Source organism: Nicotiana attenuata, chromosome 10 (genome assembly GCF_001879085.1).
Source record: "Nicotiana attenuata strain UT chromosome 10, NIATTr2, whole genome shotgun sequence".
Taxonomy (NCBI): domain Eukaryota; kingdom Viridiplantae; phylum Streptophyta; class Magnoliopsida; order Solanales; family Solanaceae; genus Nicotiana; species Nicotiana attenuata.
In genome coordinates, this window is record NC_031998.1 from 40473132 (window position 1) to 40500923 (window position 27792).

Genomic DNA, 27792 nt, shown 5'->3' on the forward strand with positions numbered 1-27792 from the left:
AATAATAATAAAAAAAAATGGAATTTTGGGTAGTGTCTGTTTTCAACTAGGCCAATATTTCCTTTCTTTTTTCACCTACACACATATGAGTATCATCTCTTTAATGTTTCTGCATTTTGCATATATTAAATTTGTGAAAGCAGGCATTTATTAATTTTTTGTATGTATAAAGGTGGATTAAATCACAAATTATTTCATGATAGCTTATAGATATGTTCTCATTTACACATAATTTAAATTAAATATTTGTTATCTTCTATACTTTTAAAGGACAAGATAAATTACAAGTTTTTATGTTTTCTCTAAAAAAATTCTAATTTTAGTTAGGGACTTTAAAGGACTTTTACAGCTTAAAATTGTGTTCAAGATATTATTTTAACCTAGTTCCAAAAGAGTTGCTCCCTCCGTTTCAATTTATGTGCTGCTTAAATTTAAGGGGAAAGAAAAGAAGATTTTAAATATTGTGGTCTAAAATAAATTGTAAATATTTGTGTAGTTGTAATCTAATTTATAAGAGTAAAGTAAGAATTTTAAAGCTAAATTATTTCAAAAAGAGATATGATATTCTTGTTGGACTTTAAGCCATTGGGCTAAGTCATTGGGCTTTAAAGACTAGAAGTGTGAATTGGGAAATAATGAAAAATAAAATGGAGGGAAATGAAAAATTGGAAAATTTGAATCAAGTGAGCTTTGTCAAATGAACTTGTCCCTCATTGGTAAGGGACAACTACACTAGTGTGTATAAATATAGGATCACTTCTTAGAACTCTTAAAGGAGTTGAAGAGAATGAAGTCTCGCGTCGTCGTCGTCGTTCGGCTCGGCTTCGGCAATGAGATTAATTTTTTGACAAAGTTTATTTAATTTATTATCAAAACGTTGAACATTGGTTTTCCCTTTTGAACAGACACCTCTTCCTTTCAAATATCTATTCACATTATGAACAGACATCACACCTCTTCCGACAATTGCCTATAAATTCCGAGGCATGGCTTCCTTTTCTCACACTGAAAAATACATAACTTCCTTCTGAAAATCATCCTGCATTCTACTTCGCAGCTTTTCTTTTAAATTCATAAGTATGATTTTGCTCCGTTCTTTGAGTTCGTTGGTATCCTGCAGTTTGTATTGTCACTGTTGCAGGAAGGTTTATTCTGTTTCATCCTGGGAGGATTTAATCCATTACCTTGACAACTTGTGAGGGGGTTAAAATTCCTTAAGGACGCACAAGGAAATTGTGGACTCGGAATATTTCTTATAGTTTACTGTTTTTCCTGTTTCTTCTAACAGCTTTTCTAATTTCTATTTTAACACAGTAGCGACAACAATTCTTTTCCTCCAAGGTTCCGAATATAGAGCACCTAAAGTACTTCCTTTATTCTATTTTAGCTATCCTTTTAGTCCTTTCTATGCCATTAAGAAAATAATGAATATAAAATATACTTTATTCTAAAGAGATATTTTTTGAAAACAGAGCAATATTAAAAAGAATTACTAGTTTTTTGATAACAAGAATAATTAAACAAATTAGTTTTAAATTCTTAAGTGACAAGTATTTTGACACATAATTTTCTGAGCTAAAGCGAAGTACTACTTATCTCATAGTTGGTACAGTACCTAGTCTAAGGTACCCCTGCAAAAATAGTTTCTCCAATTTGCCGTTACTCCTACTCCCCCTATAGTTAACGGCGTTAGTTTGTCAACCTTTTTATCCGTTTTTAACTTTTCGAGTAAGAACTTTTTCTGTGTCAGGTGAGTGGAGCGGAAATCTTCACAGTGTGGTCCAATCTGTTAAATTGTTTGTTTGTATAATGTATAGTCAGGTGTATGTTTTCGAATGTGTGACGCATTGAGGAAGAGGCAAACAAAAAATGGAATTTTGTATGTTTAATATTTGTTTAATGTTTAAAAAGTGACATTTTAAAAGAGCCCAAGCACGTTATTTAAACCATTTTCGTGCAACCCACGTCTATGTAAACCAGACTATGTTACATGAAGAACTCACATTTCAGTGTTGCAATACATAATCTTCCTTTATAATTCATATTTTTTTAAAATATCCCAACAATGATGGATGAAAGACGGATTAGATATATTGGGGCAGTGAAATTGTGCTCGAGAATAACTCGATGCACTATACTCGAGAATAACTATCGCAACTATTGCGATAAGGATGATTAAGATGAACGTAAGCTCAAAAAATGTCATGATTTGGAATGAAGTTCCACCTACTCCGACTAATACTTAACCCTCTGAGGGTGTTTTGGAATTGTTTTATCATAACAAGTAACATATCAAAAAGTCTGGCCTGGCATGATCTGAACATATCTCTGTCAAATGAGCTGCCAGAATAAAACTTTTGGCGATCGAATGCATGAACAATTAAATTATGGTGGGACGATAAATTGGCAAACGTCACAGTCTGATAGGTAAAGGCTTATTCATTGTCAGTATTTTTCTTTTGTTTATCCTTTTATTGATATTGTATTTTTAATAGTGGATATTGGACCATTATTAATTTATCAACTGAAGACTTCACAACTTACGTATATATAAGGGTATAATGTTGGGACTTTCTCGAGTAGAAGGACGGATTATGCTAGTACATCCATTAGCCAATAACAAGCGCATAATCCGATGCCACATACAAATAATAACAGTAGGTTCAAATCCTGATCAAAATAAATTATATTTATAGTTATGGACTATTTATTATTTGATTACACGTGTAGGAAAATGACCAACAAGACAATCATGTTTTAACACATTTGGAAGAATAATTCACTAAGGATCGGATATCGCAGATGCACAGATCAAAGAAGATGATAGGGACTATAATAACAACGATAATGAGTCAGGCGAGAAATTATCCTTTACCAATGACGAAGATGGTTATCACGAAGAAAAACCGATATTAGTAATGGAGCATAATGCCACCACCGAGATGGCTGTGAATGCACGACCTGGTCAGACCATGTGGCTACCGGTGTACACAATGCGTTCAATATTATTCTAAGGAGATTTTCTTCCTTGATCATCTTCAAGGTTACCCCGATAATGATGTTTTCACCAAAGATATACTATAATATTCAAACAACAATGTGGGATGAAGAAAGGTTATTTGATATTCGAAAAAGGTATTCTTTTAAATAGTGCGTCAGGGAGTTGGATAAAGAGTTTTGCAAAACATGGCAACAAGACAATCATGTTTTAACACATTTGGAAGAATGATTCACTAAGGCTGTATAGGTCCAAATTCAGCAACCACGACCACTACCGAGTAGGATGAGGAACAAGGCTATCGTGATGTAGCATCTGATGGTCGTCGTGGTTAAAGGCAACGACCAAGGGCGGCCAGTTGATGCACAACGTCTATGATGGTGTAAGCTTAGTAGGGGACAACAAGGATATGCTTTTCGAATATTCTTCATGTTGTACTTTTTTAGGGTTTTATGGGGGATTGTCCCTTATAAATAGGAAGAGTCAGTAGAGAAAGGGGGAGGGAGACAAAGAGAGACAAAAGAACACTTTGTAAAAGAATTATCTGAGAGTGAATACAAAAGTAGTCTGGTTCATTGATTGCTTGCAAGAACAAGAAAGTATATATCACTACACCAGATAGAAAAGGTCCAAGGATTCCCTGATCATCTGATAGCTATTCCTTCCCTACGCCGATTGTGTCTACTCAGATTGATTGTGCATTTACGTCTTCACATTTATGAGCATTTATTCGATTCCAGCATACTAGTCACATCATTCATCTTATTTACTTCCCTCATCGCCAGATCTAGATTTTATTGTGCTTAACTAAGGTTGACCTCATCATTATCACTAGTTGATTTAATCAAAAAGGTTTTGATATTCTTTGATCAAACAATTTGGCGCCGTTTGTAGGGATTTCTTTAGTTAAGATTTTAGTTTCATCTAGATCATAAAAAGGGATAGTCACCTCTTCCTAGCTTTGCATAAACTAACAGTGGCAGGAAAAGGAGATGTAAGGTTAAAAGCAATTGTAGGAGTCACAAACAACATCCTGAACATCATCAACAAAGACGGCACGGAAGATAACGAAAATGTGACACCAAACACTACACCTAGGGGAGACAACAACATACTTGATAAACCCGCTCAAAGGGAGAATAGAGACATTGCACATGTCGATGTCGCAACATCACCGGCGAACTAGATGCCCCACGCAGAAGTAACACTCATACTACTGTTGACATAGGTAATGACGCACTCGCAGCCATCCTAAAGAAGATGGAGGAAATGGAAAATGAGAATAAGACGCTCCGTGACCAGATGAAGGAGCATCAAGAAAGGGTCGACAAAATACTAGGCGCCCCAAAGTTGTTACCAAAACGGGACGTTGGTCGATTTATCGAGCAACCATACAATGAAGAAGCATCCCCCCACGCCATTCCAAAAACTTTCAAAATGCCACCATACCTGAAGATATACGATGGTACTACAGACCCAGATGATTATATCATCCACTACGTTACAGCCGTAAAGGGCAACGATCTTTCGAAAGAACAAGTAGCGTCGGTGCTTCTGAAAAAATTCGGAGAAACCCTAACAGGGGGAGCCCTAACCTGGTACTCGCAACTACCAGCACGGTCAATAGCAACATTAGAAGAAATGACGAACAAGTTTTCACCGCTCATGCAGGAGCTAAAAAGGCGGAAGCAAGCGTAAACGACATTTTCGCCGTTAGACAGACGCCCGGCGAGGGACTCAGGGACTTCCTAGCCCGATTCAACAGGGTGAGAATGAGCCTACCAAATGTGTCAGAGGGGATGGCGGTAGCAGCCTTCCAGAACGGGTTAAATAGTAGTAGGTCGAGAGCGACTAGAAAGCTGTTAAGCAGGCTCATAAAATACCCTCCTACCACTTGAGAAGAAATCCGCAATGCCTATTGCGCCGAGGTAAGGGCCGACGAGGATGACCTCAATGGTTCGATCCAGTGGCTGACGTCAGTTCAAACTGAAGCAAGGAAAGATCACTGCAATGACGGCCGAAGGGAACAACTACCCCATCTTAGCCGAGAAAGACATCAGCCCTACATCAAAGCACCCATCCCGCTTCCTCCGCGGCACACAGATGTCCCACCTTGACATACCGCGCCACACCGAAATGAAAGAGGTATGCCTCTGCTCTTATCTGCTCACAATTTTTGTGTTTCTCCTTCATAAATAGTGTACGCACTAAAGAAGCTCGGTCCAAAGGTGCAATGGCCACAAAAGATGAAATCCGACCCGAGCACCCTGAAGTTGAATATTCTCTGCGAATTCCACTAGGAAAGGGGTCATAAAACCGAGGATTGCATAGGTTTGCGGCAAGAGGTAGTAAGAATGCTAAATCGGGGACACCTGAAAGAACTACTGAGCGACCGTGGACGAGATAACTTTGCTCGTGGACGCGAACAACCCCAAGCACCCCCAAAGCCGCCTTCTCCCACTCGTACCATACAAATGATCATTGGTGGAGGCGACGACGCAGTAGTCAACCACGTAAAGTTCACCACTATGCACAAACTCAAACGATCGATCACTCATGAACGGTATGATGACCTCGAAGATAGTATCGTCTTCGATAAATTAGATACTGACGGTTTGTCTTTCCCTCACTACGATGCTCTTGTTATCACTTTACGAATTGCAGATACTGATGTAAAAAAAATAATGGTGGATGACAGAAGCGGCACCTGTATTATCCATCCTCGACTCCTCGTACAAATGAGACTCGACGATAAAATAATATCGCGTTGTATAACACTAACGGGTTTTAATGCAGTCGAACGAACTTCTGGAGAGATAGTGCTGCCCGTCCTAGCCGGAGGAGTCACCTTGGAAACGACGTTTCACGTCATAGATCAAGATACAGCCTACAACACTATCATAGGGAGCCCATAGATACACGCCATGCGAGCAGTCCCCTCAAGTCTCTATCAAGTAATCAAGTTTCCCACTCCATGGGGGGTATTCAGCATCCGGGGCAAACAACGCACTGCATAGGAGTGCTATCGCATCGCCCAAGATTGCGCACATACCCAACAACTAAAAGGAGCAAGTGCGGAAGCATAGCAATCAGTGATGTCGGGAACCAAATTCGACGTACAGATAGACGCTATCAAGGACCCCGACATCGTAGAGGCCTTCGAGTCGACCATAGAAGACCTCAATCCCGTCCAACTGGACAACAATGACAGCACAAAAAAGGCTTATATTGGGCATAATCTCTCAGAACCAGGTAAGTTCCACAAATTCTTAACTGACAGTGCCGAATTGTTTTCCTTCTCCCATTCAGATATGCTAGGCATCCCGAAAGACATCGCCACGCACAAACTGAATGTTGACCTCCTCTACCCACCTATGCGGCAAATGAGGAGAAAGTTCAACGCCGCAATCAATGATGCAGTCAGCGAAGAAGTTGATAAGCTGCTCGCCAATGGCTCCGTCCGAGAGTCAAAGTATCCCTAGTGGGTCGCCAATATAGTTATGGTGAAGAAGAAAAATGGAAAGTGGCGGATGTGTGTCGACTTCACAGACCTAAACAAGGCATGCCCAAAATATACCTTTCTGTTCCGCACATCGACCAGCTCATCGACGCAACAGCGGGACACGAGTTGCTAAGTTTCTTAGATGCCTACTCGGGTTACAACCAGATCTTAATGGAAGAAGTGGACCAAGAGAAAACCACTTTTATCACTCACCAGGGAACGTACTGCTACAGAGTCATGACGTTCGGACTTAAGAATGCGGGGGCAACATACCAAAGGTTAGTCACCAAGATGTTCAAAAGTCAACTCGGCAAAACTATGGTGGTCTACATCGATGACATGCTAGCCAAGTCAAAAAGGAAAGAAGATTACATCGATCATCTGAAGGAAGCCTTCGACATATTAAAGCAGTACGGCATGAAACTAAACCCCGAAAAATGCGCCTTCGGTGTAACCTCAGGAAAATTCGTCGGCTTTCTGGTATCACAAAGAGGCATCGAGGTCAATCCAGATCAAATTAAGGCCATCGAAGGAATACCGGAAACATTGACCAGCAGAAAGCTGGTGCAAAAATTGACGGGTCGGATAGCCGCCCTGTCAAGGTTCATCTCACGGTCTTCAAATAGATGCCATAAATTCTTTAATGTATTAAAGAAAGATAACGGAATCCAATGGAATTCGGAATGTGTCAACGCCCTAAGAAAACTGAAAGCCTACTTGTCCTCGCCGCCATTACTCGCCAACGCAGATTAAGGAGAGTGCATCCTCGTCTACCTAGCTGTCTCCAAAGTCACGGTAAGCGCAGTGCTTGTCCGCGAAAACAAAGGTACGCAATATCCAATTTACTATATTAGCAAAACCTTAATCGATGCCGAAATAAGGTATCCCCACCTCGAAAAATTGGCTCTAGCATTAGTCATAGTTTCACGAAAGCTTAGACCATATTTTCAATGTCACCCCATAAAGGTGGTGACAACTTTTCCTCTCAGGAGCATCCTGCACAAACCTGAACTATCGGGTAGATTGGCCAAATGGGCCATAGAACTGAGCGAGCACGATATAACATATCAACCGCGAACTGCAATAAAGTCGCAAGTGCTCGCCGATTTCGTCTCTGACTTCAGTGCAGAAATATTGCCCGAGGTCAAGCAAAAAACGCTTCGTACTTCCCCTGAACGACCTGACCTCTGGGTCCTCTACACCGACGGTGCATCTAATGTGTCGGGGTCTGGACTGGGACTCGTGCTTGAAGTCCCAACAGGCGAGGTAATTTGGCAGTCCATACGTTGTCCGAAAATGACTAACAATGAGGCCGAGTACAAGGCCTTAATTGCAGGACTGAAATTAGCCCTCAAGTTGGTGCACGACGGGTCATCCTTCGCTGCAACTCTCAACTCGTTATAAATCAAGTTACTGGGACTTTCCAAGTCAAGGAGCAGAGACTGCAGAAATACCAAACAGAAATCCATAAACTACTACCGGAATTCGATGAATGCTGACTCGACCAAATACCCCGGGCACAAAACTTCGAAGCAGATGGCCTCGCCAAACTGGCGGCAGCAACCAAAAATATCACCAAGGAAAATGTGGTCACCCTCCTCGACTCATCAATAGACTAGATCGAGGTACATTCTAAATTTAACTTAGGACTGGCGCAACCGCATTATAACATATTTGCAGGAAGGAACACTCCTGCGAGATAAAAAAAAAGCAAAAAAACTCCGAATACAGGCGGTCAGGTACAGCCTCATAAATCATGATCTTTACAAAAGGACATTCAGCGGCCCTTTGGCCAAATGCCTTGGACCAAAATCAAACCAGGCGTGTTCTAGAAGAAGTACACAAGGGCCACTGCGGTGCCCATAAAGGCAACCGAGCCCCCGTCAAATGCCTTATTCGCGCAGAATACTACTGGCCCACTATGAAAAAGGAAGCCATGGATTACATCAAGAAATGTGAGAAATGCCAAAAATACGCCCCTATGATACACCAAGTGGGCGAACTCCTGCATTCCGTCACTTCACCATGGTCGTTTATAAAATGGGGAATGGATATCATTGGACCCCTCCCAGCAGGCCGAGGTAAGATACGCTTCCTTTTGGTTTTAACTGATTACTTTTCCAAATGGGTGGAAGCAGGTGCATTCATCCAAATACGCGAGCAAGAAGTCATTGCATTCATATGGAAAAACATAATATGCCACTTCGGCATCCCTAAAGAAACCAGCTGTGACAATGGACCTCAAGTCGTCGGGAAAAAGACGATCGAGTTCTTCGAAAAATGGCGCATTAAGTGGATACTCTCCACGCCATAGCACCCTGCTGGTAACGGTCAAGCCGAATCCTCCAATAAAACAATATTGAATATACTAAAGAAAAAGCTCGAGGACGCTAAAGGGCTATGGCCGGAATTGCTACTAGAGGTATTGTGGGCTTACCGCACCACGCCAAAAACCAGCACAAGCGAAATGCCATATTCATTAGCCTACGAGACCGATGTCGTTATACCCGTTGAGGTCCGGGAACCTAGCCTGAGATACTCCAATGAGAGTGGACCACACAACGACGAAAACACAATACAAGACCTGGACGAAGTGGAAGAACGAAGGGATATGACTCGCGTAACGATGGTAGCCCAAAAACAACAAGCGGAAAGGTACTACAACAAGAAGGCCAAAGTGCGACCACTCAGAGTCGGGGACTACGTCCTCATAGCCAAAACACAAGCAGCAAAAGACCCAAATGAAGGAAAATTGGGAACAAACTGGGATGGGCCATACAAAATCACAGCAGCAGCAAGCAAAAGAGCATTCCAATTAGAAACAATGGAAGGAAAACTACTACAAAATAACTGGAATGTCGCCCACCTCAAATACTTCCACTTCTGAAGAATGACGCCACCCAAGTCGCACTTTTTTCCCTCACCCGGGTTTTGTCCCAATCAAGTTTTCTCGGGAGGTTTTTAACAAGGCGACGAGGGGGATGTCTCGAAGTTCAAAGTATAATTCATCACCCAGCCTGACAATGGCATCTCCAGGCCGAGCAATGAAGAGACTAGGTACAAGGAAACTCCATTGTATGTAAAAAATCAACATGTATCTCCAACGTATGAATGAAATTACTCCACTATATGTACGGAATCGACATGTATCTCCTACGAATGAATGAAATTTACTCCAATGGATGTGCGAAATCGACGTGTATCTCCAATATATCAAAAAAATCGGCATATACCACACTCCAGCAAATAAAATAAAACATGTTACCCTCCATCATCCTCTCACAAACATGACGGGATAATACTTCGACATTAGCTCGAAAGTAACATCCCCATGGCTAAAGTCGTTACTAAAGAAAAGATTCGACAACGCTTAAACCACGATGGGATAATACTTCAACATTAGCTCAAAAGTAACATCCCTATGGCTAAGGCCATTACCAAAGAGAATAATTCGGCATCGTTCGAACCATGACGGGATAACGCTTCGACAATAGATCGAAAGTAACACCCCTACGTCTAAGGCCATCACCAAGGACAAAAGTCCGACCTCAATTCGACACACCAGGTTAACATTTTCGACAATAACTCGAAACGGTACGACTAAGGTCGTCGCCAAATAAACAAACAACAAAAAACAAGCGGCAACAACATATTCAAAGGTACACAACAAAAATATCTATTCCATTACAGCCAACACATTACAAATCTTTTCTTTACAAAGGGCTCAAGGACGCCATCACAAAAATAGCAAAAACAAAAATAAATACAACCAAATCTTACGCCACATCACCCCCCGTGGCATATACCTCCTCGTACCAAGAATCGGAGGCGAGCTTGTCCACGTTGTCAGAATCAACATTGCCCTCACTAGGCGTGTCGGGGTCGTATCCATACGCCTCACGAGCTGCACGTGCCTTAATATGCACATCCTAAAGTTCTGCCTCAGATGCCCTCCCATCAGCATGAAGAGACTTATATATGTCAAGCTGAGCTTCGGCATGAACCCACAACTCGTATAAATCTCGACGCACGACAGGTTCGGCCAAAGCATGGGATGTAGAGAGTTGCGATTGTCGTCGCATGTCCTTAGCCTTCAAAGCGGCAACTTTTTCGTTTAACGCGGACAACTCCGCCTCCAGATCTCGGATACGTCCCTCAAATCTCGCTAACTTAAGCGCAGATGTCTCCACCTCCTTGTCCCGCTCTAATCTACAAATACGGAGGGCGTCTTCTAGAGTCGCTGCCTCAGAGACGGCAATCGCCCTATCCCTTTCGGCATGAGCCAACCCATCAACATTAGCACTCAGCTCATCTTTAAGGTTGACGACCTCTGCTGCCTTCTTGTCAAGCTTGGCAGTTAAATTGGCCACCTTCACCTGGAGGTCAGCATTCTCGACCATCACCCCCTTACTCAGCTCAAGGTCATCTTCCTTGACTTTAAGGGTCGCATCAAGTTCACTACAGCGAGCAATTGCCGTCATCAGTTCCTCATCTCGCTCTCTCAGCTCTCTGACCTTTTGCGCAATTGACCCTCCTTTTGCTTAAGCCCGTCAGGGAACAGCTGAAAGTCGTTGTCCTGAGTAAAGAGATCGGCCAAAGCATGATGCTTGGTACTCTATTCCTTGTATTTGGTGGAGACCTTCCAAAAAACAATAGTCCTCCGCCTATCCTTGCGTTCACTCTCGATCTCCATGATGAAGGTCTAGCACGAAAAGCAAAGTTAAAACAAAGAATGGGCTGAGGATGCAAAACAGATCCAAAAATGAAAAGAAAAAAGAGAAGCACTCACCCGTAGAGACATGCTGGAAATGCTCCGTGACAACTCTGCATCGCTCATCGCCTTAAGTGTTGCGCTCTCAGGAGCAGTACATAAAGGGGCAAACACCGGCACTACCTGTTGCAGCCACTTATTCATCGGAGAGGTTAGCTGAGACCTACATCCGAGAGATTGTTCGCCTTCATGGGGTGCCGGTATCTATTATTTCGGATCGGGGTACGCAGTTTACCTCGCGCTTCTGGAGAGCAGTTCAGCAGGAGTTGGGCACCCAGGTTCAGTTGAGCACAGCGTTCCATCCTCAGACATACGGCCAGTCCGAGAGGACTATTCAGATATTGGAGGATATGCTCCGAGCTTGTGTCATTGATTTTGGAGGCTCGTGGGACCAGTTTTTGCCTTTAGCAGAGTTCGCCTACAACAACAGCTACCAGTCCAGCATTCAGATGACTCCATATGAGGCGTTGTATGGTAGGCGATGTCGGTCTCCAGTCGGATGGTTTGAGCCAGGAGAGGCTCGGTTATTGGGTACAGATTTAGTTCAAGAGGCCTTGGATAAGGTCAAGATCATTCAGGACAGGCTTCGTTCAGCTCAGTCGCGGCAAAAGAGTTATGCAGATCGTAAGGTTCGAGATGTAGCTTTCATGGTTGGTGAGCGGGTCTTGCTCCGAGTGTCGCCTATGAAGGGCATGATGAGAGTTGGGAAGAAGGGCAAGCTTAGCCCTAGGTTCATTGGCCCATTTGAGATTCTCGATCGTGTGGGAGAGGTGGCTTACAGACTTGCCTTGCCGCCCAGCTTGTCAGCCGTGCATCCAGTGTTTCATGTGTCCATGCTTCGGAGGTATCACGGCGATCCAGTCCACATGTTAGATTTCAGCACTGTCCAGTTGGACAAGGATCTGTCTTACGAGGAGGAGCCGGTAGCTATTCTAGACCGACAGGTTCGACAGTTGAGGTCGAAGAGTTTTCCTTCAGTGCGTGTCCAGTGGAGAGGTCAGCCTCCTGAGGCATCGACCTGGGAGTCCGAGTCTGATATGCGGAGCCGTTATCCTCTTCTATTTCCCGACTTAGGTACTTCTTTCTTTTGTCCGTTCGACGCCGAACGGTTATTTTAGAAGTGGAGAATGTGACGACCCAAAGGGTCATCACCTGTTTTCTCTTTCATTCCGTGCTTCCGAGTCCTTGAAAACCTCATTTTTACTTGCCTCGATTTACGTGCGCAGTCCGAGCACGTAGCCGGAAAGCTTAAATATGAATTCTGTGTAAAAATTTATGAATTTTGATATTATTATGTTTAAAGTTGACTTTGGTCAACATTTTGGGTAAACGGACCGGGACCCGTGATTTGACGATCCCGGAGGGTCCGTAGAAAAATGTGAGACTCGGGCATATGCCCGGAATCGAATTCCGAGGTCGAGAGCCCGAGCAATGAATTTTTCTGTGAAATTATTTTCTGAAATTATTAAGGAAAATGGAAATGAAAATTGATTAAAAGATATGGTATCGGGCTCGTATTTTTGTTCCGACGCCCTGTACAAGTCTTAAATATGAGTCAAGCGCTTTCTGTAAAGTTTGGTCGAAATCGGACGTCATTTGACGTGTTTCGGACCTAAATATCTAAAATTTGAAGTTATGAAGTTTGAAATGAAAATGATGATCTTGAGCCTTGATTCAATGATTTTTGATGTTATTTTGGCGATTTGATCGCTCGAATAAGTTCGTAGGATGTTATTGAGTTAGTGTGTGTGATTAGTTAGGAGCCCCGAGGGCTCGGGAGTGAATTGGAGGTGGTTCGGGGTGTTTTTACACTTAGGAAATGTAGCAGGTTTTTGGTTTCAGCTGTTGCAGGTGTTTTCTTCTACGCGTTCGCGTGGTCTCTTCCGCGTTCCCGTAGCTTTAGCCTTCTACTTCATCGCGCTCGCATCCCTCGCCTCGCGTTCGCGTAGAGTCATCTGACCCTGAGGGCTTAGCCCTTTTTCTTCTTCGCGTTCGCGGACACTTGACCGCGTTCGCGTATAATAGTTCCTGGACCCCAGCAATTTCCTTCTACGCGTTCGCGTCTGTCTCCACGCGATCGCGATAGCTTACCCAGTTTACCCTTCGCGAACGCGGCCCCTCTCCTGCGAACGCGAAGGGCAATTTTGCCCAGCGAATTTTTAAGTTAAAAACAGAACAGTAGCTCGGGATTTTAATAAAAATACACGAACTCCTTTCTTCTCCAAGCACTTAGGCGTCCATTGAAGCTCCCTTTCATCAAAACTTCTTGGGTAAGCATTGTTCAACTTGTTTTCTTCAATTTCCTCTATTAATTACTAAATTCCTAGCCCTAAATCATGAAATCAAAGTAGAAATTAGGGGTTTTGGGTAGAGTTAGGGTTTTGAGAATTTTGGGTGATTCAACCTCAATTTGGGGTCGAATCTTAAAACAAAATATATCTTTGAACTCGTGGGGTTATGGGTGATTGGGTTTTGGTCCGAGCCTCGTGTTTGGACCATGTGGGACCGGTGTCGAATTTTGGTATTTTTCGAAGAATGCTAGGGACTTCATTTTTAGGCTATGGGATTTTGTTTTCGAGTCTTTATTGATATTATTGAATTGACTATGCCTAGATATCGTTGTTTCGGAGTCGGATTGTAGAGGAAAGACGGTATTGGAGAGTTGATTGCTATTCTTGGACTGAGGTAAGTGTTTGTTCTAACTTTGGTTAGAGGGAATAGGATTAGGATATTATTTGCTAATTGCTAAATGAAGAGTACGGTGTATAGTCATGGTGACGGTTATCTATACACCGGAGTCTAGCATGACCGTGGGTCTTAAATGTGTTTGAACCGGACTTTGTGAAACATTCTTTCTTGTCTAATTGCTAAGTTTCCTATAATGTGAAGGGCTGAGGAGGAATTGCGATTGGTATATTATTGGATCGTTGTCTCGAACTAGAATTTGATAATTGAGAAAGAAGTGATTAAAAGAGAAAGTGTTGTGACTTTTCCCTTGCCGGGACACGTAGTCTATTATTGTTGTTGTTCCCTTGCCGGGATATTTGGGCTGTTAGTTGTACCCTTACCGGGTTAAATCGTTATGTTGTTGAATTCCCCCTAATGGGCATCCTTTAGAAAGATTATATGTATTATTCACTATGAAATGGGATCGTGTGGCACGCCGACCACTTATATATTATAAAATGGGATCGTATGGCACGCCGACCACTTATATATTATAAAATGGGATCGTGTGGCACGCCGACCACTTATATATATAATGAAATGGGATCGTGTGGCACACCGTCCACTTATGAATTAAGAAATGGGATCGTGTGGCGCGCCGACCACTTATATATGGCCATGGTATTGAGGTAGTTTCGTCGTTATATCCGTTGACATGTATTCACTGTATTTTCCCCGAGCATGCCCCCTTCCCCTTTTAGTTGATGTTCTCTGTTGTTATTTCCGTTGCCTTTGTATATATATATCTGTACAGGTTGTTTTTGGTAGGTCCTGTCTAGTCTCGTCACTACTTCGCCGGGGTTAGGCCAGGCACTTACCAGCACATGGGGTCGGTTGTGCTGATGCTACACTTCTGTGCTTTTTGCACAGATTACGGTACCGGAGCAGCTTTTGGACCTCGGCAGTAGGAGCGTTGGGAGCTTACTTCAGTCCGGAGATTCCCGAGGTAGCCTTGCTGGCGTCCGCATGGCCCGGAGTCTCTCTTATCTCTGTCTTTCGTTTGATTTTCCCTTGTATCGGATCAGACAGTACTGTATTCTTATTCAGACTTTTATTGTAGCACTCTTTAGTAGTTCGTGAGCTAGTGACACCAGACTCTGGGTAGGGATTTGTTTTTAAACTTCCGCATTTCGTTTTCAGTTATATAAACTTAAACTCTTCTGTGACGACCCAAAGGGTCATCTCTGTATCTCTGAGGCCGTGAAAACCTCACTTGGGGGTTGCCTCGAATTTGTGTGCGCAGTCCGGGCGCGTAGCCGGAACGTCTATATATGAATTTGTGAGAAAGATAATAAAATTTTGATGTTTTAGTTGATTAAGTTTGACTTCGGTCAACGTTTTGGGCAAACGGACCCGGACTCGTGATTCGACAGTCCCGGAGGGTCCGTAGGAAAATATGAGACTTGGGGGTGTGCCCGGAATCAAATTCCGAGGTTCCGAGTCCGAGGAATGAATTTTTATGTGAAATTGTTTTTCTGGTAATAAGTAAATAATTGGAAAGTGTTATTTGTTTAGAAGACTGTACTGTTGGGCTCGTATTTTGGTTCCGACGCCCGACACAAGTCTTAAGTGTGAGTTAAGCAATTGCTGTGGAGTTTGGTTAGATTTGGACGTCATTTGACGTGTTTTGAGCTAGAAGCAGTAAATTTGATGTTTCATGGAAATTGGAAGGAATCATGGGTCTTGAGGCCTAATTCGATGTTGTTTTGGCGATTTGATTGCACAGATGAGCCCGTAGGATGTTTTTGAGTTTATATGCATGTTCGGTTTGGAGCACCGAGGGCTCGGGTGAGTTTTGAGTAGGTCCTGGGAGGTCTTAGGCTTAGAAGTGTCAGAAATTTGCAGGTCCAGGTGTTGCAGGCCCCCAGCGCGGCCGCGGTCATTTTCGCGCGGACCGGGCTGGAAGCCGCGCGGGCGCGGTGCATTTCTGCGCGGTCCGCATGGCTAGGTTCAGAGGGCCAGTATTCCTAAATTTTGGGGGTTTTGGACCTCAATTTGGGGTCCGATTCCAAAATAACTTATATATTTGCGTTCATGGGGGAATGGGTAGTCGGGTTTTGGTTCGAACCTCGGGTTTTGACCACGTGGGCCCGGGGGCATTTTAGGGATTTTTGAACAAACTTTGGGAAATTCACTTTTCATGCATTCAAATTTATTAGATTAGCCTTTGTTGATACACTCAAGTAATTTGTGACTAGATTCGAGCGGTTTGGTGGTGAATTCGAAGGGTAAAGCTATACTAGAGGATTGAGTTGAGTTTGGAGCATTTGAGGTAAGTGTTTGTTCTAACTTTGGCTTGAGGGAATAGGATTAGGATGTTAATTGCTACTTGCTAAATGTGGAGTACGGTGTATAGGCATGGTGACGGTTGTCTATGCATCGGAGTCTAGCATGACCGTGAGTCTTAATTGCTTTTAATTCGAATGATGTGACACAACTTCCTTGTTTAATTGATAAATTTCATATAATGTGAACGGTTGAGGAAGAATTGTGATTGGCATATTTTGGAGCGTTGGCTCGAACAAGAATGTGATAGTCGAGAGAGAAGTGATTTAAAAGAGGATGTGTTGTGATTATTCCCTTGCCGGGACGTGTAGACTATTATTACGTACTCTCCCTTGCCGGGATATTCGGGCTGTTAGCTGTACCCTTGCCGGGTTAAAGTGTTATGTTGTCGAATTCCCCTAATGGGGCCTTCTTTGCAAGTCAGATATTTTGAACTATAATATGGGATCGTGTGGCACGCCGTCCACTTATATATATATATTATGAAATGGGATCGTGTGGCACGCCGACCACTAGTATATTATGAAATGGGATCATGTGGCACGCCTTCCACTTATGAATTAAGAAATGGTATCGTGTGGCACGTCGTCCACTTATGAATTAAGAAATAGGATCGTGTGGCATGCCGTCCACTTATGAATTAAGAAATGGGATCGTGTGGCACGCCGTCCACTTATGAATTAAGAAATGGGATCGTGTGGCGCGCCGACCACTTATATATGAGCTATGGCATTGAGATAGCTTCGTCGTGATATCCGTTGATCTATATACGCTGTATTTTTTTCCCGAGCATGCCCCCTTCCCCTTTTTAGTTGATATTATCTGTTGTTATTTCTGTTGTCTTTGTATATACATATCTGCACAGGTTGTTTTTGGTAGGTCCTGTCTAGCCTCGTCACTACCTCGCCGGGGTTAGGCCAGGCACTTACCAGCACATGGGGTCGGTTGTGCTGATGCTACACTTCTGTGCTTTTTGCACAGATCATAGTACCGGAGCAGGAGCCTTTGGACAGCAGTAGGAGCGTTGGGAGCTTACTTCAGTCCAGAGATTTCCGAGGTAGCCTTGCTGGCGTCCGCATGGCCCGGAGTCTCTCTTATCTCTGTCTTTCGTTTGATTTCCCTTGTATCGGATCAGACAGTACTGTATTCTTATTCAGACTTTGTATTTAGCATTTAGCAGAAGTTCGTGAGTTAGTGACACCAGATCTGGGTAGAGGTGTATTTGAATTTCCGCACTTGGTTTCAGTTATTTATGTTTCGAGACTTCCGTTTTTATATTAATTGCCTCGTTCTTCTTTATACTGTTAATGATGTTGAGAGAAGTGTAAAATTAAATTGGCTTGCCTAGCTCCTATTAGTAGGCGCCATCACGACTCCCGAGGGTGGGAAATCCGGGTCGTGACAATTTGAGGTCAAATTCTGAAACTAATTGTATAATCGGGCTCAAGGGTGAATGGATTGATGGGTTTTGGTCTGAACCTCGGGTTTTGACCAAGCGGGCCCGAGTCGATTTTTGAATTTTTGGGGAAAAGTATGAAAATCCTAAATTCATGCATTGTAATTGATTCTTTAGCAATATTTGACATTATTGAGTCAATTGTGGTTAGATACGAGTGGTTTGGAGGCGGATTCTAGGGGAAAGGCCCCGGTAGAGCTCTGAGTTGACTGCGCAGTGAGGTAAGCGTTGAGTTTAACCTTGATTTAAGGGAATTAGGAACCCTCGGACTATGTGCTACGTGAATTTCATGTATTGCGGCATATATGCGAGGTGACGAGTGCTTATACGTCACCGAATTACTTGTTTCACTGATTTTCCGCTTTTTCTTAATTATTTCCTTCCATGCCTTAACTGTTTTGTGCTTTAAATGTCTTCCATGCTTTAATTGCTACCTGTTAATCATTGATTCTCCTGTTAAAAATGTTAGACCTTTCCATGCTTTCATGACTCGCTATTATTGCCTTAATTGGCCTACTTGCACCTTTTAATTATTTTTTACCGGACTTGTCTTGCCGTGTAATATTGTATATGTAAATTCTCAATTTGGTACGAGGCTTCCTTTCTGATTCAGCTTCATATTCATCAATCGTAGAGGTCCTTGTGATTTGAGTTATTGATTTGATTGTACTCAATGAATATTTGATATTGATATGGTGGGATCGGATTGCACGCTGCAACAGGTGAAATAAGGGTGGATTAATATGGTGGAATAAGGGTGAATTTGTACTGATATGGTGGGATCAGGTTGCACGCCGCAACAGGTGCAATAAGGGTGGATTGATACGGTGAAATAAGGGTGAATTATGATACTGATTTTGTTATATGGTGGGATCGGGTTGCGCGCCGCAACATATATTTATTTATTTATGATTATTGATATTATTACGGTAGAATAAGGGAGGATTGTGCTGTACGGTGGGATCGGATTGTGCGCCGCAATAATTTATGTGATTCTATTTCCTTGGGATGTGTTGGTTTTTGGTATTTTTCATACGAAACTCTAATGATTGGTAATTCTGATCGTCTCTGGTTTTCATGAGGATTTAGCTATTTTTCTCAGTTAACTGTCCTATTTTGTTCCGTATTTTCTTCTCATGTCTTTATAATATACTGCGTACAGGTTATAGTGTAAGTGACCTGCCTTAGCCTCGTCCCTACTTCGTCGAGGTTAGGCTTGGCACTTACAGAGTACATGGGGTCGGTTATACTCATACTACACTCTGCACTTCTTGTGCAGATTCTGGAGTCGGTCCCAGCGGCGATTATTAGCGTGCTCGAGTTGGCTAGCTTTGCGGAGACTTGAGGTACAGTTGCTCGGCATCCGTAGCTCCTAGAGCCCCCTTTCCTTTTTATTAGCTGTGTATTTTCCCTCAGACGGCTTTATGTTTTATTCAGACCCTTATTTGTACTATTCTAGTAGCTCGTGCACTTGTGACACCGGGTCCAGGGTTGTATTAGATATTTCAGACGTTATGGCTTCCGCATTTTTACTTTAGATTATTACTGTTATTTCAGCTTCTGTCTTATCATTTAATTTGAACTGTTGAAAATGGATAAGTTGTTCTAACGTTGGTTTGCCTATCAAGTAAAATATTAGGCGCCATCACGATCCCGATGGTGGGAATTTCGGATCGTGACACAAGTATGGTTGTCGTTAGTCAATATTAGCTACTGAATATTAAGGTCGAATATACCAAGTTAATGCCTTGAAGAAATACGAGCACTTAAGAATACAACTAAAAGAAAAGTAAAAACAACTTTCACATTTTTTAAAGAGAAATTTCGTATTTTCTTTGACGAAAATTATTTCCACCAAAAAATAAAAATAGCTTCAATCTTTCATTTGTAAACCCAAGTCATTTTTTTACTACAATCTTACATTAAGAGCACTTCTTCTTTGTGTGTAATTTGAGTTCTTTTTGGTCTTCTTGTGAATCTCTTTGCATGGGCCTTTGAAGCTTTTGGAAATATGACGGAGATCATTGGATCTTCATCATTTGATTGTAAAAATAGTACGGGCTATCTAGTTTTTAAACTGGTCATTCAAAAATAGCCAGCGTTTGCAAAGTTATTGAAAAATAGCCACTATTTTGCTGTAACAAGGTCCGGTCCAGCATAATATACTGGAGATCGGTGCGTCTGTGTATGAACTTCCAGCATATTATGTTGGAACTCCAACACGTGGAAAGTTCCAGTATAATATATTGGAGATTGGAGCACCTGTGTATGAACTTCCAGCATATTATGCTGGATCGGTATATTATACTGGAACTCCGGTATATTATGCTGGAGTACTTTCCGGATTTGAATTGTGTTTTCGTTCAGATTTATCTTTACATGAAAAGTGGCTAAATTTCGATTACTTTTGAAATTGTGGCTATTTTTAAATGACCACTTGTAAATATGGCTATTTTTGAATTTCTCCCCCATTTGGTTTAGTAGTAGAAGAGAAGTTGAAAGAGAAAAAGCCGTACAACTATACATTATGCTTTTATCAAAAAATAAAATAACAACAATTACACCTCAATTTCAGACAGGGTCGGAGCGAGCCTACTAGGTGTGGGTTCAGCTGAACACACTTACTTTTGCTTATACATTATATTCTATTAAAAATTAATTAAATGTATATACTCAACTGCGAACCTAGTAATAAAGAAGAGCTATGAGTTCCATGGCAAATTTAGAATTCATAAACTTCAAATTCTGGCTCCGCCACTAATTCCAGAGAGAGGTGGAACCAGACTTGAAGTTTATGAATTCGAAATTTGTCATCGAACTCATAACTCATTTTAATTATTGGATTTGAATTTGAATATTTATACATATTTAATGAATTTTTTTAATGCAAATACATAATCTAAGTAAAAGTTAATGGGCTCGTCCAAACCTATAACTAAAATGGTAGTTTCGTTCCTGATTTCAAATTACTTGATTGGAGTCAATTATACGAATCCTTGTTGATTACGTTTATCCAATTAAATTCCTTTCAGTTCAATACTTCACTCCAAATAAAACAGAGCTACTAAAATAAAATAAAAAGATGCAGCAATTTACATCATACACGGAATGGACAGGATGATAGTAACATATAGTGGAATTAATACATGGAGAAATTTACTATACGAGCGGCTCCAATTTATTTAAATACTTAAATAATTTTCCTTAACCAACCCGAGGAGTTTGTACAACAAAATCCAACACATTAACCCAGAGACGAACTCGATCACATCTAAAATCTTGTGTCACAAATCTCCCATTCAGTACAGTTTGAACATTAGTTAGTGTTGCTTCTTCCTTCTCAATTGTTTCCCTTGCTAACTTAGCTGGTACCCCTAGAAGTTCTGGCCATGTCTCCTTTTTCACTCCTATAGTTTACATATAATCAAGAGACAAATATATTACGAAAGCACAATCATTATATATATAAAAACAAAGGGCAGTTCAGTGCACGAAGCATTCCGCATGCACACAGGGTTCGGGTAAGCGCCGGATCCCAAGGGGTGTGATGTAGGCATCCTACCGGATGCAAGCATCAGTCGCATGATTTCACAGCTCGAACCCGTAACCTATAAGTCTCACGAGACAACTTTACTATTGCTCCAAAACTCTCATTACATAATTATATATAAACTTCAATAATTGAAGCTAGGGTAAACAATATTGGAAGAAGCAGGAGACAAAAGAGTAAAAACCAAACCTGGGCAACCATCATCGGACTGAGACATGAAAGGTTGAAAGACTGTTCAAAGAATAATGTACATAAGTTTTCCTTCTTATCAATACATAGAAATACATGTGAAAAACAAAAATAAAAATAAAATAAAATAGTTGAAATAAATGTAAGCATAAGAAGAGGAAAAGAACTAACGAGATGCAAGAAGCAAGAAAGCAACGACGTAAGCTAACTTCTCCATAGTCTTTTGTCTAATTATTTTTCTAATTGCTTTGAAGAATTGAGATTAAGGAAACAAAGTAGTGATGTGTAGGATAATTTCATTTGGATTTTGTAGGGATATTTATAGTAGAGTTTTTGCCTCAATTACATGAGCTACTTGTTCCTCGAAGCAACCATAGTATACTAATTTAATTTTAAAGATAAAATTGATGAGTTGTCGATGACCCGCTCTTAATTTTCTTCTTGTTGACTTTTAATATCATGAATTGATTGTTCGCATAGTAGGACAGTGTAGCCCGGTGCACAAAACATTATGTATTCTCGCAAGGTCTAAGAAAGGGTCGCATCCCTAGAGGTGTGATGTAGACAGCCTATTACTTTAATGCAAGCGTTATTAGTGATTGCTTCCTCAGTTCGAACACGTGACCTAAGTTACACAAAGACAACTTTATGGTTACTCTAAGGTTTCCTTCATTTGTTTCGGAATTGAATGAGTTAACATTTTCATGTTGACCTAGCTAAAGCAACACTTTGGATGATACCAATTAACTATTGGTAGGAGTTTTCTCTTAATCAGCTGTATAGAAATGTTTATTTTAGTAGAAATTGTCCAGAGCCTCTAGTGCTTTATGTTAAATCTCTAACTATAGAATAATGGAATGAAATGGATCGGATACGAATAGAACGAAGTGGATAGCCCGCGTGCCTGTTGAAGGATCCGACGACTCGTCGGCAGTGGCTTGGTTAATGGAATCCAACGGAGCTGTAGCGAAAGTGAATCATTATAGCGCAATTATCACTGCTTATATATATGGACCCGAACCTGAGTGATCTATCCTTGACCTAAATAAAGTTTGAGTGAAATTAAGTGAAGGTATTGTGGTTAGGGGTGAAATGTCAGAGGCACAACAGTTGACTTATAATATCTAGGGGTAAAGCATTATATTGTGCTAGTGCGGGACGCGAGAGCGGTACCAAATCGAGGCAAACTCTGAATATACTAGATATAACCTCAATATGGCAAGGGCAAGATCGGCTAGTAATACGATGGAGAATAAATTAATCGTCAAAAGAAACATAACCCGGATCAGCAGCTAAGGCCCAAAAGAACAATGTAATGAAATAGATTCAAATAGAACGAAGTGGATAGTTATGATTCATGCAGCAGATTCCAATTAGCTAATCTTTGATTTAAACATATTTCCTATTGTTGAATGTTTTACAAAATCATGTACCTTCTGGTTTATTTTTTAACCTAATAATGTTCATCAATTAAAAAATAATTAAGTACTTTAGGGTAAGAAGAAGAAATATGATGCTCAAGTCTCATCACAAAATAACACACCATCAAAGGATGTGGTGCAGTGGATGGGGCTCCTCCTCCCTTCACCAGAGGTTTCGAGTTCGAGGCCTTGGTATGGAAAAATCCTTGGTAGGGAGCGCTACCCCCGAATGAGGCCCTACCCGATGCGAATCCGAATATAGTCGGGCTCCAATATGGATACCGGACACCGGGTGGGAAACCAAAAAAAAATAACACGGGTTACAACTCCTTTCGCCGCCCTATGCCGTGTGAAAAGATATGAATTTCAAAGTCAAAATTGCAAAAATAAATAAATAATAATAATAATTTAAATCACTAAATAGAGAGATCCTTGTTCTCTAAGCAACTACAGTACATTAATTTATTGAGACGTGGGAATATTTGGAAAAAGACATGAGCCGCATTTTACTGATTATTTTCAATATTTGAACTTTGATTATCAACTTAAAGGTCAAACAACCAAAATATAAAAATAAGATAGTGGCCCTAATCGTGGAAACATTGCAGTACAAGTTTTCTTTTTCAATATATTATAGTACAAGTTTGGTTATTTGGTAATACGCAATCTTATACTTTTGTTATTTTATTTGAAATAATTGACCATTTCTCAGTTTCGTGCATCATTTCAATTTCCTGGGATCTTCCCGTATTGAAAATTCAAATATTGAAATATGAAAATAAGTAGTTGACAAATTGGATAGATATATTAAAGGCATCTCCAACTTTTACCCCATTTTTTATTCCTAAAATGGGGATTTTCCATTTTGGGAACAACTTACTCAAACCATTCCCCCATTTTTCCCCCAAAAGAGAATGTTCTTTTTTATATTCTTCTCTCTTTTCAATATTATATTATTATCTTTCATTTTAATTTTATTTTTTAATTTCTATTAAACAAATTTCATCTTTTATTTTCATTAATTTGTAATATCCATTAAAACAATTCCATAAAATTTTAAATAATATAATTTGTAAGCAATTATTATAGATTAACTAATAATTCAAATAAAAGTGAAATCATTGCAATACAAGACAATCCAATCAGAAAATAATCGGATGGTTGAGGCGATGAGTAATGCAACCGAGACAAAAAAAAAAAAAAAGAAGTTTTGACTGTTCAAAAAGAAAAACTAAGAGTAAAAGAAATGAAAGAAGAATTAATCTTTTATTTGGTAGTAGTATTTTTCAACCTATGTATAATTAATACATGTATTATTTATACACTCTATCCAGTATTATTCTTATACATAACAAATCATGGCATTAGTAATATCAAGATTTTTAATACAAGGATAAACATGTATAACGATAGAAGTGTCCTTTCGAAATATTTAATACACCAAACTAAACAGTCTATAAGAAATAATCACAGCATAACGAATCACATCATAACTAATGGGGTACATTTTATTCAGTACTATTTTTATGCACCCTACCAAACGACCCCTAAGGATTAAAGGCCTTTGTCTAGGCTTAATATAAAGCACACTTTTATGATCAAGCCTAAATCTTGACGTAAGTTAGTATCATGTATATGGATCATTTGCTTACAAGGTGTTGGTTCTTTTTTGAATAAAAAAATATACATGGGATTTTGTAAACATTCAACTATTATACATATTTTTAATTGAATTCGTACAAGAACAACAAATAAAAGAAATTAATTAATTGACATGGTTAGGGACAACTCATCAAGCTTATCTTCAACATTAAATTAGTCTGCTATGGTTGCTTAAACAAACAAGTATACCATGTAATTTAGGCACAAACTCTCCTATAAATATCCCCAGAAAACCAAATGAATATTATACATAAAAGCAAGGAAAATTAGACAAAATTAAAGACAATGGTGAAGTTAGCTCTCGTGGTTACTTTCTTGCTTCTTGCATCACGTTAGCTCTTATTCCCCTCTCTTATTAATTTCCCACATTTATTTTTAAGTATTTTTTTCACATTTATTTCTATTTATTCAAACAAAATTTAACGTAAATTATTTTATGAACAGTTTTTCAACCTCTCACGGCTCAGTCCAGTTGCCCAGGTTTGGCTTTTACTCTTCATCTCCTACTTCTTAATTCCTATATATATTACCTAATCTTTTGTGCATAATGTTTCTTATTCTTTTTTCACTATAATTTCTCTCTCATTATATATATAAATTATAGGAGTGAAAAAGGAGACATGGCCAGAACTTATTGGTGTACCAGCTAAGTTTGCAAGGGAAATAATTCAGAAGGAAAATTCAAAACTAACTAATGTTCCAAGTGTACTGAATGGTTCTCCAGTGACAAAAGATTTTAGATGTAATCGAGTTCGTCTTTTTGTTAATGTGTTGGACTTTGTTGTACAAATTCCCCGGGTTGGTTAGGGGAAATAAATAATTTACTCGCGTCAAGTGTTTAAGTATATTACTAGCCCCAAGAAAATAAATGGAGCCGTATAGTTAATTCTCCATTCTCCATATGTAATCAAAATTGTTTGGTGATAAAATAAGTGTGGCTTTTAATTTTAGTGTTAGTTTGTCATCCTGTCCCTTCCGTTTATGGTATTAATCTGGATTTGCCCCAGGAAGTCCCGCATTATGGGGTAAAGCGCTCCCTAACAAAGGCGACTCCATTCCCAGGGGCTCGAACTCAAGACCTCTGGTTAAGGATGAAGGAGTACTTACCACCCCACCACAACCCTTGTTGGTTCATGTCGGCACCTTCACTGCTCAATATCTTGATGACCATTAAAACATAGCTCCAACTCGAACATCCAAACAAGATGCAAATAGTTACTCTTTCCGTTTCATTAAAACATAACTCCAACTCGAACATCCAAAAAAGTTGCAAATAGTTACTCGACGTAGTATGACTTGATACGGAAAAAGAAAATTAAAACTTGTGATCTTGAAAGTGGGTACAGGCTTTGTGGGACCGTGTTGATGTAAAAGTTTCTCATTAAAGAGAATTTTGACGTATATCAGATCCAAGAACTGCATTGTGCGTATCCAGTCATAGTTTGGCCCAACTAACCCACTTACAACAACAATAAAAGAACCAGAGAAATCCCACAAGTGGGATCTGGGGAAGGTAAGTGTACGCAGACCTTACCCCTAACTTATGGAGGTAGAGAGGCAGTTTCCGAAAGACCCTCGGCTCAAGAACAGGCCCAATTAACCTAAGTGCATAAGCAAAACTCAATGACAAAGAGCTCTATATAAACAGATCCCCAGCATAAAGCTGCTATAATGTTGCTTACCATGAGGTAATTCAGTATGAAAACTATAAGTCATCGGTCAACCAACAGTTTTTCTACAAGGCCGCAAGGATTCAAGCTGCTGAACAAAACTCGGTTTTAACAACCCTCTGTAAACTGCAGACAACGCGGAGCTTTGGCAAGAATACATGCATATATCCACAATCTATAGTGGAAACGACAATACAACGACGACAACAACAATCGAGTATAATCTCACAAGTGGGAGTCGGGGGAAGGTTGTGTGTACGCAGACCTTACCCCCACCCTGAGGGGTAGAGAGGTTGTTTCCGATAAACCCTCGGCTCAAGAAGATGAAAAGAGACAATAGAACAATAACAGGGGCTAGAAAGATAGTACCAGCAACCTAAGAACAAGAAAAATAGATGGATAAAGCAATATCAATATCCAGTAACAATGGCAAGGTACTAAGAAACCAGAGCCGGAAAATAGTATGAGCGCAACATGGAAACTTCAATACAATAAAGACAAAAATCTCTAAAAGCTAACTTTTATACATGCTCTGCTTCAAGGGAAAAAAGAAATCTAAACAATCAACAAAAGGTATGGTACATTTTGAAACTTTGTACCTGATTCCATTCATAGTTTAGGCCCTACTAACCTACTTGCATAAGAAAAATTCCATAAAAATGAGCTCTAAATAAACCGATAAAGCTGCGTCCATAATGTAGAACAGGGCATACCATGAGGTAGTCCCAACTTAATCAACAATCAACCAACAGTTTCTAATCATAATTGGCTGAAGAGAAAACGAAAAAAGTCAAAAGGTGTGAGGATGGGAACTAGGAATTACAAATCTCTAAGAGACCAAACCTCAATTATTTTTGCCTATCATACTTACAAGCTGCTTGGACACTCTTCTCATCTTCGTCGCTGTTCGCAATACAATTAGTTGGTTAATCTCACTGCACTTTACGCAATACGATGAGCAAACAAATCTGAAGATCAACAAATGGCTACTGACATTTGTAAAAAGGAGCCCCATTTAGTTGAATCCTCCATTTTGCAACCCCCCCCCCCCCACACACCAAAAAAAAACCACAACAAACACAATCTGATAACTGTTAGGTCATTGCTTGTAACTTGGAACTGACAACCTTCCCTGATATTGGTGGCTTATCTTTCAAGCTTGTACTTAATAAAGACTCCGAATTGCTTGTTTGGGTTTCACCAAACTCTGGTCTCACCCAAACCTTTATATGCCCCTCGCGGCAGATAGTAAGGACCGATTCCTGAGTGAATATCAAGCCAGAGAGTGGTTCGGTGTGAACACGATGAGTGACCAGGGGCGATAGCTTTGGAATATCTCGCATGCTTGGAGCAGGTTGAAGAGTACCAACAGGGCAAGCCCTATCCCAATGAGATGACTGACTCCCGGTGCTGAAAGTTGGTGATCCACCATGAGGACGACGCATTGGTACTACAATTTCATCCATTTCCAGATCCCATAAGAGCAATTGTGTGTCCTACAAAAAAAAAATCCAATTAAAACAGTGAGACATACAGCCAATAGTATGAGTGTTTTTTTTT

General features: G+C 40.5%; 4 protein-coding genes across 4 annotated transcripts in view; 2 read left to right on the forward strand and 2 right to left on the reverse strand.

The window, feature by feature from the left end:
- On the forward strand, positions 5009–5913 carry LOC109233732. Its single transcript, XM_019399598.1, has 3 exons — positions 5009–5143; positions 5299–5611; positions 5663–5913. Exons 1-3 carry the CDS (start codon positions 5009–5011, stop codon positions 5911–5913), a joined length of 699 nt encoding a protein of 232 aa, XP_019255143.1.
- On the reverse strand, positions 20781–21791 carry LOC109233347 (trypsin inhibitor 1-like). The gene is made up of 3 exons (XM_019399197.1): positions 21651–21791; positions 21480–21521; positions 20781–21147 (listed from the first exon to the last, which is right to left on the reverse strand). The coding sequence occupies exons 1-3, from the start codon at positions 21694–21696 to the stop codon at positions 20945–20947; spliced, it is 291 nt and encodes a 96-aa protein (XP_019254742.1). The 5' UTR covers positions 21697–21791; the 3' UTR covers positions 20781–20944.
- On the forward strand, positions 24783–25512 carry LOC109233348 (trypsin inhibitor 1). The gene is made up of 3 exons (XM_019399198.1): positions 24783–24893; positions 25007–25042; positions 25167–25512. Exons 1-3 carry the CDS (start codon positions 24848–24850, stop codon positions 25367–25369), a joined length of 285 nt encoding a protein of 94 aa, XP_019254743.1. The 5' UTR covers positions 24783–24847; the 3' UTR covers positions 25370–25512.
- LOC109233349 (WD repeat-containing protein 20-like) overlaps positions 26722–27792 on the reverse strand; it is an 8548-nt gene continuing 7477 nt past the window's right edge. The window contains exon 11 of the mRNA XM_019399199.1: positions 26722–27728. Coding sequence (XP_019254744.1) covers positions 27327–27728 — 402 coding nt within the window. The 3' untranslated portion in view covers positions 26722–27326. The remainder of the gene's footprint in view (positions 27729–27792) is intronic.

Coding starts and splice junctions, on each gene's coding strand:
- LOC109233348 (XM_019399198.1), top strand. CDS start 24,848: ATGGTGAAGTTAGCTCTCGTGGTTACTTTCTTGCTTCTTGCATCAC. Junction 24,894..25,006: donor TTTCTTGCTTCTTGCATCAC/GTTAGCTCTTAT, acceptor TTTTATGAACAG/TTTTTCAACCTCTCACGGCT. Junction 25,043..25,166: donor GGCTCAGTCCAGTTGCCCAG/GTTTGGCTTTTA, acceptor TATAAATTATAG/GAGTGAAAAAGGAGACATGG.
- LOC109233732 (XM_019399598.1), top strand. CDS start 5,009: ATGACGGCCGAAGGGAACAACTACCCCATCTTAGCCGAGAAAGACATC. Junction 5,144..5,298: donor GCCACACCGAAATGAAAGAG/GTATGCCTCTGC, acceptor GAATTCCACTAG/GAAAGGGGTCATAAAACCGA. Junction 5,612..5,662: donor CGATAAATTAGATACTGACG/GTTTGTCTTTCC, acceptor TACGAATTGCAG/ATACTGATGTAAAAAAAATA.
- LOC109233347 (XM_019399197.1), bottom strand. CDS start 21,696: ATGGAGAAGTTAGCTTACGTCGTTGCTTTCTTGCTTCTTGCATCTC. Junction 21,522..21,650: donor TTTCTTGCTTCTTGCATCTC/GTTAGTTCTTTT, acceptor TTCTTTGAACAG/TCTTTCAACCTTTCATGTCT. Junction 21,148..21,479: donor GTCCGATGATGGTTGCCCAG/GTTTGGTTTTTA, acceptor TGTAAACTATAG/GAGTGAAAAAGGAGACATGG.